At 29.6% G+C, this 13,173-nt stretch overlaps 1 protein-coding gene across 1 annotated transcript in view; it reads left to right on the top strand.

Moving 5' to 3' along the window:
- The window catches only part of MED23 (mediator complex subunit 23), an 80,865-nt gene that overhangs the window by 54,510 nt on the left and 13,182 nt on the right, over positions 1 to 13,173 (top strand). The window contains exons 16-19 of the mRNA XM_075372844.1: positions 768 to 909; positions 4,748 to 4,847; positions 5,198 to 5,431; positions 12,717 to 12,876. Coding sequence (XP_075228959.1) covers positions 768 to 909; positions 4,748 to 4,847; positions 5,198 to 5,431; positions 12,717 to 12,876 — 636 coding nt within the window. The remainder of the gene's footprint in view (positions 1 to 767; positions 910 to 4,747; positions 4,848 to 5,197; positions 5,432 to 12,716; positions 12,877 to 13,173) is intronic.

The following is a 13,173-nucleotide window of genomic DNA, read 5'->3' as shown; positions in this document are numbered from 1 at the left end:
ACAATAACAGTAGGGTGTACTGATCCTTCATCAGTTTCTGAGGAAATTTTTTGAGAGCCAAGCCTTTTTCTTTTTTAGTACAATCTGTTAGTAGCATATTGTAAATAATCAGAATGTTTTCGATAAAGAAAATACAAAACACCTTACCAGAAACATATACAGTAACCTAAATTTTAAACTAAGTTATTAATACACTTAGTTTATGAAAAAGTCTTCATTCAAATCCAGAAATGATTCCAAAGGTGTTTTTTTGTTTAAAATGTTCCTTTTATCAGTTTTTAAACAAAAAGTTAAACTAATAAACACTTTATTAACGTTTAGCACCGGTACACAATACATACATCACCATGGCAACATAACTCATAACCTATAACCATATTTCATCTTGTACTATAGAAATATTATAAGTCTTGCTATCTTCCAGGAATGTATGAAATCTTTTACAGAATGGAATCAGCTTTCAAATTACATATAAATCATTTTTATACATCATTTCTTTCATGTGCTGTTCAATTTTGTATCACACATAATTTTTATCAAAAATTTACAAAATTTCTGCATGACATGCAGTACTGTTAAATGTAATTAAACATATTTATAAATGCCTTAGGACAGAAATAAATACACCACTTTTTTTCATAAAAAAAATTGAACTACATATTAAGCAAAATAAAATTGTGAGGAAAATTTTTTTCCTTGAAAATTGAGGTAAACCTCCACCCTTAACTGAATATTATTTAATACTAATAGTTTTTTGTTTGTTTAAGGCATGAAAAACATTTAGCTTTTCATAGAAAGTATCCGGAAAAATTTGCACCAGAAGGAATTCTTGAACAGAATCCAGGTGCATCATCTCCTTACCAGTCTTTACCAGTTTACTTTGGCAATGTTTGTCTCCGATTTTTGCCTGTAAGTAATCACCTATAATTATTATTCATTAATAATTGTTGTGCTCTTTGCTTGAAGATAATGATGATTTGAAGGATGATAATGGCATTTTTGTAACACTTATTTGACTAGCGTATTTTGATTTAATAATTGATATAATTTTTTTTTGTCACTATCCATGCCACATGTTTTTATTAGTACTTATAAAAAATTTTCATCTGATTTATTGGCGCTTCCCTTTATATACTTAGCAAGTGTTGAAATGTAATTTTGCTACTGCAGCAGTGTAGCTCTAAATAGAAAGTATTGCAGTAAGGCAACATTTTGGATATTTTACTTTTTCCATTTGTCAACATTTCAAGGCTCCTTAGTCAAAGAAACACAAAAAAGTTATAAATTTCTGGGAATGTATGTACATATGTGTGTTGGTCTGTATTCTAATGTCTCCAGACTGGCTAAACATGAACTCTTTGAAAATAGCTGAAAAAATTTCTCTATACTGTCCATCCCACAGGAAAGGTGACTGATTTTATATTCTCGTAACTACTAATGCGATCTGTCAACAGATGCATAAATTAACTAGCGTGGTATCCTGACCATCTTCTGTTTTAAATTTAACAGCGCTGGCATCACAGACTGCTTGTAATAACCAAAACTTTAACAATATGTTTTGAACTTTGGTCGTGAAAAGAACAATGGAGAAATGTGCAAATATTTTGTTTTAAATTGGGTAAAAGTGCCACAGAAACTTCTAAAATGATAGACTGTTTATGGTAGTGAATCAATGAGTCATAAAAACGTTTTTAAGTGGTATGCAAGGTTTTGTGATGGTAGAGAGAGCATTGAAGTTGATCCACATCTAGGAGCATCATTGACAGTTGAGTAGATTTAAATGTTCAAAAAGTGGCTGAAATTCTTTGAAATGATCATTGTGCATCTACCAGGTTAATTGAGATCACTGGAATTCCTAAAACAACTGTTCATCACATTCTAACTGAAAATTTTGGCAAAAAGATCTGATGTACCTTTGTGTCCCGCTCACTTACTGACAATCAAAAAGTTTGCAGAGTGGAACACTGCAGAGATATGAAAAGATTGGTCACAAGGAACCCAGATTTCATGTCTTGCATCATAACAGGTGATGAAACATTATGTTTTCGGTATTTTGACTGTTTTCACCATTTTGACACAATTTCAGATAGCTACGAACGTGGTACTGCAGGCAATTTCAAAGGTTGAGTATCAGAATTGTTTCAAACAATTTTGCCAACGGTTCCAGTTGTGTATTGACTCACAAGGAGCCTATTTTGAATAAAAAGTCATTAAACTAAAAATCAACGCCTTGTATTTTAGTTCACGAGTCACTTTTCCTCTGAGATGGACTCTGTATGGGGCTGTTAGTAACCTCATGTTTTGAACAAAATTAAAACAGGAGGAAGAGTAGTTTCTATCATTTTTAATTTTTTACTTTTTGTGTAGTGATCATAAAAAATTGAGCTTTAGTATTATGTAAGTATTTATTAAATCATTTAAAATTTCAAAGTTTTTTTAGTCATTCATCTTTAGGGGTAGGAGATATTCACGATTACTTTTATTGATTCTTATCTGAAAAATCTGTTCAGTAAAAAGGTTGACATTAGGAAATGTATATCACAGTTTCAGCCTGATTTTTTACCCCCATCAGGCAATGGCCTAACACAATGCCTATAATTATTTTTAGTAAACTATAATTTTTTTAGTTTTGTTGTATAACATAACACTAAATCAGGCAGACTTATTGAATTAAATAATTACTCCAATAAATAAACTTTTAAGTCCCAAAATACAAGGAGACTAGATGGAACCCATATTTAAACTATCATTTTTTTTTTTTAATTTTATTTCACTTAATTTACTTTTAATTAAGTTTAATTTTTAAGATTTATCCAACTATACCTAATATTAACTTAGACACAACACAGGAACTTTAAAAAAAACAAACTCATGTCTTAAGAATTGAAAAAATTTTTTTTATAAATTCTGATATTTTATCTGCTTTTCAAATTGTGGCTGTTAATAAGAATGTTACAGCAAGGAGATCAGGTAAGACCACCCATTGTTTTTCAATTTTTTTATTTTAGCCTCCTAAAATATATATATAGAGTTTTGATGATAAAGATGCCATTTGCTGAAGGAGGATCAACTGGGACCCAACATTATTTTTACTAAGAATTTGATTTTATGTTTCTAATTATAATTTTTTATACTGCAAAATATTTAAGTAAAAATGACATTTAAAAAAACCCTTTGGCATATTTATAATAAAAATTTGTCCAACAAAACTTGTAAAGTTACGCAACCCTTTACTGTCTTTTTTTACTTCCATGTACGAAGTAAAGGCAGTATTGTGATCGTGAAAAATTTCGGTTTTCAGATTTCCAAAGGAAATATTAATTTTGACCATTCCTGAATCCATTTTGACTACTTTCGACATGAGGTCTGTGTGTGCATATGTATGTATATACGTACGTATATATCCCACATAACTCAAAAACGAAAAGCTGTAGGATGTTGAAATTTTGGATTTAGGATTGTTGTAACATCTAGTTGTGCACCTCCCATTTTGATTGCAATCAACTGAACCAAAAATGTCCAAAAAAGCCCAAATTCAAAATAATAATATTAACAGAAATTTCTGTTTAATTTTATTTAATTATTCTGGAATTTCTGTTTAATTTTATCTAATTAAAGTTAATTGCAGAGTGACTGAAAAATAGACCTTCACAAGATCATATCATCACATATGCGCTGAGGCATAAACGCTCTATCTTAATAAATTGCAAAAAATTCTTATCTTTTAGTTTATTACTCCTCTGATATTGTCAGACAATATTCTCCCAAAGTCAGAATTGATCATTTCATTTGTTTTTTGTTGCCAATCATTTAATCACTCTGGTTAGATATAATTCTTCTGATCTTAACCTGTGTACAAATTCTCTAGTTTTCAAATTTTCTCTTTATATGCATCATCCTCTCTTACAGATTTTTATTTTTTCCTTGGTCTTAACGGTTTTGTTCCTCTTTTTATTTATCATCTTCTCTTAACCTTTTTATTATTTCTTTGTTTGCAACACTTTCTTCCCTTTTTTCCTTTTCTTCAATTTTTTTTTTAATTTAAATTTATTGATTTGTTAATAATTTAAACTCTGATTGTAAAAAAAATTTACAATAAATAATAATTTAATAGTAACAATAAAAAAAATCAGAAGTTATTAGTGAAATAACGTTTATGTACTTTGAAAAATGTGTATATGTAATTTAATAAGTGTACAAGGAGGTCACATGGCGTCCATATTAATTTTTTTTATTTATTTATGCCAATTCTTGAAAGATTCATGTTGTTAGATGTACCAAATTGTAAAGGATGCAGTTTACCATTTTATTCAAGACCTATTCATTATTTGCTATTTTATTGTAATAAAATTTTGAAAATTAATTTTTCAATCTTTTAACAACCAATTTTAGTAAAAGTTTTATGATTATTGTGTATAAAGTTTACTTATATTTACTGTATCTTTAAAATGTATTTCTTTTCAACGATACTGTTTTTTTTTCTGCATCCTGCTTATAGGTAAGTAGTATTCTATAGAAAGCTATTTAGATTAATTTTCTCTCTTTTGGAAAATAGAAGCAATAATAAATAGTTTTGAATATTCAAATTTTATATTATTTTCATTGTTTTTGAAGCTTTCTACCTTCAAGAATTGGGCATTCTTTTGAAAAATGTAACAAAAATAACATGAATATATCTAGATGTAAATGTATCTTTTTTTGAATATAATAGTGTACAAAATTTTATTATTTCTGTTTTTATTTTTAGGTGTTTGACATTGTAATTCATAGGTATTTGGAGATACCACCAGTGTCAAAATCTCTTGAAACATTGCTCGAACATCTTGGTTGTTTGTATAAATTTCATGGTAAGTCTATTAATATATTTTATAATTATATATTACATTTTTACTTTTCTTATTTATTGTTTAGTTTTCATGATGGTTTTAGGCAGGAAATTTTCACATTGCCACATAGAATTTTAATGTTTCTACGTACAGAGATTTTTATAACTAATTATGGTGAGTTTGTACTGCAGGTAATACATTTTTGATAGATTAAATGAAAAATATTGTACTTTCTTATAAAAAATTTTAATTTAGCATGATAAGTGGACCTTTACCACGTAAACACATCAAACTCTTAATATTTCATTTCTTTTTATTCATCGTAGAGAATGGAAATAAAATGTATTATTTTTATTAATCTTACATTTCAGATCGCCCTGTTACATATTTATATAATACATTGCATTATTATGAGAGGAAATTACGTGACAGACCAGCACTGAAAAGAAGACTTGTATCGGCAGTACTTAGCTCATTATGTGATATTCGTCCACCTGGATGGGCCCTGTCAGAGCCATATATGGCATACATGCAAAGACAGACTGATAAAACTTGGGTTCCAGAACTTGATTATTATGTGAGACTAGTCAGACGTATTGTAGAAAGTATCCTTTTCAATATTTAATTTTACAATTCTAAAACATTTTATATGTTGGTAAGTGATATATTTTGAAATGTTTGTTTACTTTTGTAAATAGTATTATATAGCCAAATCAGATATTAAAGTGCATTTTATATGTAAACCCATGTCCAATTGTTTTTTTTTTTTTTAGAGAAAAAACAATTAGTATTAGTGTTATTACACTGGGAAACAAAACTAGATTTTTTTTTTTTGCAAAGAGGAGAAATGTCAAAACCTAACACACCGATTCACACCGATTCCAATATCAAGGTAGTTTTTCTTTATTAGTTATGTTTTTTTTTTTTTTTGTAAATAAGGTTAAATATAAAAGAAATGTGTTTATTTATATATTAAGGTGTCCCAAATAAAATTGTTCAGTATTTACAAACATTTAATTTGTTATATTTAAATAACAGTGATAAGAACAGGAATAGTACTTACTAATATGAATTTTTATTTAGAGAGATGCTCAATATGGCTACCATTTGCTTCTGAGCATGCCTGGACACATATCAGAATGTTTGAAAATGCACGCTGGAATGCCAAAGGAGTTGGGCATTTACAAATTCAATTATAATATTTTTCTAAATATAAAGGAATATAAGGATTGTTCTTGTTAACAAACCTCATAAATAAAGATCCTTTTATCATTCCCTGTAAATAAAAATCTGTAGGTATATGAACTGGGGATTTCAGTGTTAGAAAAGAGCCTAGCCCTGTAAACTTCTCGCTGCAAATTCAGCGAAACATTGAAAGCACTATTATTCCATCTTATTGGAAGTATGCTCCTGCAATTTCTTCCTCATCCAGTCCGTTGATGTTAGGATAAATAATTTCTTTATTATAATGTTTTAAGTTTGCTGTGTTTTTGAAGATCTGAATGATTATCCACTTACTAGTTGCAACACACCAAATTCCAATTTTTTGTCAATTTTCCAAGATCTCATGAGGATTATTCACAGACCACACCCAAGTGTTCTGGCTGTTGACACAGCACAATAAATGAAACCACATTTCATCTGAGAAAAATGTTAATTCAATAATTTCTTCTTTTTCGCTTATAAAATCCATAACCATTGCAAATATTCAACACTGAAAAATCAGGATCACATAGCTGATGTACTACAGTTACTTTAATGGGTGTAGTTTTAAATGTTTATTCAGTACTCCATAATATTTCTTGAGATTTCTGCTTGTTTTCCCAATTATATGGTAGACTTATTATCAAGTTTTGCAATGCATTTTGATGTGAAAGATCAGAATCTGTAAACCTTTGTTGAAATATTTTCTTTCATATGTTTTATGTACTCACCACTACAATAAAATACATTTTCGACCAAAAAAATACAAGTTTCAAGTGTCAAAGTCATTCCCATGCGCTAGATATGAGTGAACAAACAAACTTTCAATACCTATGGAAATAGAAAGTATTTTCACTAATGAAATGTGGAAATCAGCCTCTAGTTTCAGTGCTGACAATATAAAAAACAAGTTAACATCATATTTTATTGATAAGAGATCCAGATGCTTTTGTTTAGGTAAATACTTTTATTTGGGATATCCGATATAGTGATATTATTTATTTTATCTAAAATGTGATGATGATTATTATTTTCTTTATATGTTTGGCATCTGGAACATCCCTCTTCAGCATTCAATAGCAAGGATTATTGAATTCAGATTTTCCTGGTACTTCTTTCTAATGGTATTAGAATGGATTATTATGATATAAATGGATTATTTAGATGGAAACAATTCCCATCATTGAGGACACAATGATTATCTGAAAAAATGCCAAGTGGGAGTCCAAGAAATTAATTTTTACAAATACATTATACCCCATATCTGTGTATGACTGTAACAGTTCACCAAATCTCATGGTAGTTTGCAGTTTATGACTTCTTAAAAGAATATTCACAACACTTTTCATGAGCCCCATGCTGATTTTCAACCTTTAAACAGATTTCAAATTTTCCATCTTTAATAAAAGTTCTTATTTGAGGGCCTATAAAAATTCCACCATCTGATCTTAGCATCTCCAACATCAGGAAATATTTCCTTCAAATAATGAAACAGTGTTATCTTTTTCCAGCATCTTTGCCTTAGCAAAGTTTTGAAAAGCCCTGTGGATGTAAAAATCAACTCAGAGTTGACTAGGGAGGATGTATATTTTTCTGTCAGAGTGTGATTCACATGTTTCCCATTCCTACTTGATGAAATGATTTTTTTTGTCTTTGCTGCCCCAGTTACACAAGAAATAATAAAATTTAGTGTAGCTGAGCTGCTAATCCATAAAGTGAGTTTTTATTTGTAACATATTGTTCAACAGTACTCATACTGAATTTCCAACAGAACTTAAATGTTTATTTAATATTTCTGAAGGATGTTGCCCTCTTGTTAGATTCATAAGCTAAAACCCAGAAGGGAAATTTGTTCTCATTGTGCAAAATGACAACCTTCATAATAGTTTTAAAGAATCATTGAACAGTCTCCAACACTTTTTTATGTGTAGGATTGATTACATCCATTACAGTGCAAATATCCTTACAATACATTAAATCATTTCATTTTCTTCAGAATTAAAATTTTGAAACATTTCTTGGAAGTTATGAAAGAAACCCACCCTCTGTTTGAAGTCATTTAAAATGTTTTACTTACATATCACAAAAAAAAGCAAACTAAAATTTAAAAAAAGCAATACATAACTAATATTATTATACAAGAACTGTCTATAACAAAATAAAAATACTGATAGCATTTTTTTAATTCAGTGTAAAAATCAGAAACCCAATAAACCTTTCATTTGCCAAAAACTGTGTTTACAATTATTATTTACACTATTACTCAATTAATTACTGTTGAGATGGAATTTTATAAAGTACTATGACTACTTTTATATGTTTGCCAAAGAATTGTTAAAATTTGGTGTTGAAATCAGGGTGAAAAGAGTTAAATAAATTTTGGGTTGAAATTTGTGATGACAAAACAGTGTTCAAAACACTGTTTTGTCTTTATCAATTTGCCATTTTATTTACTTTAACCTGCACCAAATTGAATTGTATGTATAGTAGAACTCATTTTTACCATTTACTATTTTAGCAACATTTTTTCCTATCCCACAAAAAACCGTTAAAAACATCTTAGATTTTATACTTGTAAAGATTTTAACATCTCATTGAAAATTAAAATTTTTTTGAAATGAAAAGAACTTTTTTGTTAAGTTATATTGATGTACAAAATTAATTAATACACTGCCCAACAAAAAAATTTTTTTTTAATATTTCCTTCACTTCATGAGTCAAATTTTACTAATTTTGGGTTGAGAAAACCAAATATGACAAAGAAACATTTTTATTAGCTCTAGTTTTTGTGATATACAATTAGGTGGAAATATTTTATTTTAACAGATTAAGAGATAACGATACATTTTAATTACATATACCAGTAACATAGTCCATTACATTCTGAGAGTTCTTAATTGATGGAAGAATACCTTACAGTTGGTTGGGTCTGAAGAGAATCATGTGGTGGCTTCATGAAGTCATTGTCTTTTGGCTTTCCTCTTGTAAGTGAGTTCCGGAGCATCCCTACACACTGATCAGCAGTAATCTGCAAGCATTGCTTCATTCCAGCAGTCCTGATATCTTTGTTCCATTACAGAAATATCCTGATGGGATCTTTCTCCATGTTTATCAGTGACAACTCCACAACTAAGAGGGAAAAAGTCCAGATGTGAGTGGAGAAAATGGATTTTAAGGGACATCTTGCATCCAAGTTGATGGTATTTTTGCAGAAGTACTGTCACCAACTGACTGTAGTTTTCATCTCTTTTGTTGCCTAAAAATCTATGAATTTCTCCCTGTATGGCTTCCCAAGCTTCCTTTTCTTTCCCCTCCAAAATTCGGTCAAACACAGGATCCTTTACAAGTTGTCAAATTTGTGGCCCAACAAAAATACCTTCTTTAACTTTTGCATCACGTAATGTAAGAGATTTGTTTCTTAAGTACTTAAAGGCCTGTCCTCAGTTTATACTTTTGACAGAATTTTTCATCAAAACCAGCTTTATATGAAAGGGTGGATGAAGAACATCTTTTGGGTCCATGAGAGGTTCAGCAACATTTTTCTTGATAGAATTAAGGTTTCTTGTAGGCCAGTCTACTTGAATATAATGTGATTTCCCTATTATTATGTAATGCCCCACATACATAAAAAGCAGCAGTATTTAGTGTACCCCAGGTGCATTCCTAATAGTACAGCAATGACTTTTAGATTGCCACAGATTTTCCACTTGTGTTCAGCATGTTTGATTGAGTCTAGGATGATTGCTATGTTTTCACCTAGGTTTCTACTACAGAGGTTACTCTTCTTGTGAACTACATGACAAACAGAAATAGAACGAATATGGTTGCCATTGTGAAGTAATACAGCTTTCAAACTAAGCTTGGAGGAGTCTATGAATAGCCTCCAATCAGTTGGATCGTGATTCAAATTCAAACATTTCATCAAGCCATTAATGTCACAACAAACAATAAGATTGTTTTTCTTCTCAGAAAAAGAAAGCAGATCCCTAAGACGATGTCTGTACTGTGAGACCCCGACATCAAGTTGGAGAAGATTCCATTGCTGCAGTCTTGATCCTAGAAATTCTGCCTTCTTCAACAAGTCAAGGTCTTGAATGAGATCACTCAAGTCTGCTTGACCCAGTCTGTGCAGTTTATCATGTTTTTCGTCAAAATCAGACTCATGGGATGTGGAAGGCTTGTTGGGTTCTTCTTCCATGCTGTCTTCATTTTCTACTTCAAGTTCATAATTTTGGAGTGGAGTAGGAATTGGTAAACTATCTGAATGTGAAATAGGTCAAATACCAGATGGAGGATTAGGGTATTGAACTGTTCCTCTTTTCTTTACTGACAATCCTGCCTTTAATTGGTGTGGAATCAAGCAGAAATAGCAGTTATGCTTTGTAGGCTCCCACCAAACCATAGACACTGCAAATATAATTTTTTTATTTTTCAGCCATTCTCATAGTATAACTGAACAAGAGTTGCAACATATATATGGAGCCCATGATTTATCCTGGTCCCCTACCTTCATACCATAATGCTGATAGGCAGTCTTCATAATAGGCGTCAGATTGTGTTTCTGTAACAAAAATGTTACTTCACCACAAATGTAATAAAAATTATTCATGAATTTACAAATTTTTGTGGCATTTTGATTTAACACATTTTTAACTTCAAAAGCACTCATAAATGAGAAATTCTGAACTAATTACAACACAAACAATATGAAACTCATAGTTACAGTAACAATAATAATATTCATAACCTACAAACAGTTGGAGAACATTCTGTTTTGTCATTTAATAGGTGTGACAATCCCAAAAACAAAATTACCCGCAAACTAAAAATATAGATCGGGTAAAAAGAATTCAGCAGATGGAAATACATAAGAATAAGTTATTTTTGAGCTCAAAATATTTTTATTGTTGGGCAGTGATTGGTCTACCCATTAAATGTACATGTTCTAGCAAGTGTAATTAATAAATGTTTAATAGATATTTAAATTCCAGCTGCTATTGCAACGGAGCCATCCAGAATTTGCCTGAGCATTGCTTATCTCACCCGATAGCGAATGTAATTCACATTTCTATAAAAATAGTTTAATATATAATTCTAAAAATTAATTGATGACCCTCTAAACAAAACGTCATTACAGTAACTTTCTGTAATATCATAGTACTGAAATCAATTAAAATCTATCATAGAATAATAAGTACTCATTAAATTAAAAAAAATTATAATCATTATTATTGTTCACAACCAACTGGTTACCAGCACTTAGAAATTACAAACTATTGAAAATATATAATTTAAATACAAGCAATTCAGGCTATTTTATATTTATGTTAGATCCTGTTGTATGAAGACAGATCCATTTGATTTAGACATTTTTGTATTTTTTATTTCTTTAATAACCATCTCTAACCAATTGTTTCTGTTTTTTCGATCCCTTGAAAACTGTTATAACAGAGTTCTACTATGAATAGTTTCCACTCTTTTACAGATTTCAAACTGTATGTTATTAATTAGATTTTTTATTAAAGAAGTAGTAGCATGTATTAAAAATAATTAACAAAACATTTGTACAGTAAGTGGTTTACTCTTTTCTGCGGCAATTTGTTTACCATGTGTCCTCTACAAACAAATATTGTTGACTGATGAACATTGCTTTTCTTTATGTTATTTTTGTTTTGCAGTAATATAGTATTTGTTATTGAAAATTATCATCTCCATCACAATAAGCAAAAGCCTTAACCCCTTGTACTCTTTTGTTGAATACAGTTCGACATCAGAATTTACCAGTATCGCTACTTTGTCAGGTATAACTTGACAATGAAATTTACATGTAGATGTTTCTTTTGTCGAGTATGGCTCAATGTTTTTAAACTAACTGCAGCTATGCACAGAGAATCATAAATGAATTGATGTCTGTTTGTAACATCATAAACCCACATAGTATCGATATTCAATATTTATATCATCAAAAATAGATTCTTTTACGCTTAATTACATTCTCGAATTGAGGTTGTGTATTCTGTGAGTCAGCATGGCAGCTACAAATCATTCTAGTAGTTTTTTAACTGATTTTGATATTGAAAATGAGTTTAATGATAAAAGTGATGAAGATCCTGATTATAATTTTGAAGAATGTGATCAAGAAATGCTATTTTGGACAATTATAGTGAAGGTGAAGATAGTGATAATGAAATAGTTGATACTTCTAACATTCTAGAAACCCGGCTTTATACCCAGAAAATCGTTTCAAGAAATAACACACTGAAAAAAATTATCTTAATTGACACGTAAGGCCTATTCTCCGATTAAATGAAGGGTTTTGTAAAAAAATGTAATCCCTTTTATATAAGCAGTTTTACTATATATATATATATATATATATATGGTATTCAACCATACATTTAAGTAATAGCTGACAGTAGACCCAATGGCACCACTTGATTTCGTAATTGAAGAGTAAAGGGTTAATGTGATAGAGAAATGTATTAAGAAAAGTAATTTATTCATCAATTGCATTTCATTAGCTGAAACTAAGTTACATAATCAGTCATTTGCTGGTATTGCACAAAGATTACATCCTTAATCTTAAAATCTGATAATACTAAAATAAAAACTTTTTTGTTACATATTTACCTTGTTTATTTTTTTTTGTTTAATTATGATTAAATTTTTCTTAACTTGATCTAAAAGCAATGTCTGGTACAGCTCATTTCCCAGCAATGGATTGGAGATTTAATGAATTTCCAAATCCTGCGGCTCATGCACTTTATATTACATGTGTTGAATTAATGGCTGTTCCTGTTACACCTACTGTTGTTGGTCTTAACTTATTGGATGTTATTGTTAAAGGGTTAGTATTAGATTTAATAAATTAATCATTTTAGAAAATATTTTTTGTATAATGACAATCAACATTATAATAAGACTTAAAAACGTATTGCATTAGATTGGTTGATGTAAGTTGTTACGTAAGTGGATTTAATGCTCATCTTATTTTAATCAATCAAATTAAGTACTCATACCATGAAGAAACTGATAACAGACATTTACATACTTGAATGTTGGTAACATTGCTTAAAGCTTATTGAAAATGTTATAATTATCAGTGTTATTTTTTACTGGTATTTTGATTGAATATCTCATTTAG

This window comes from Lycorma delicatula, chromosome 8 (assembly GCF_047948215.1).
Source record: "Lycorma delicatula isolate Av1 chromosome 8, ASM4794821v1, whole genome shotgun sequence".
In the NCBI taxonomy this organism is placed as follows: domain Eukaryota; kingdom Metazoa; phylum Arthropoda; class Insecta; order Hemiptera; family Fulgoridae; genus Lycorma; species Lycorma delicatula.
Note: the sequence above shows the minus strand (reverse complement) of the source record. Positions and strands in the feature narration are given on the sequence as shown.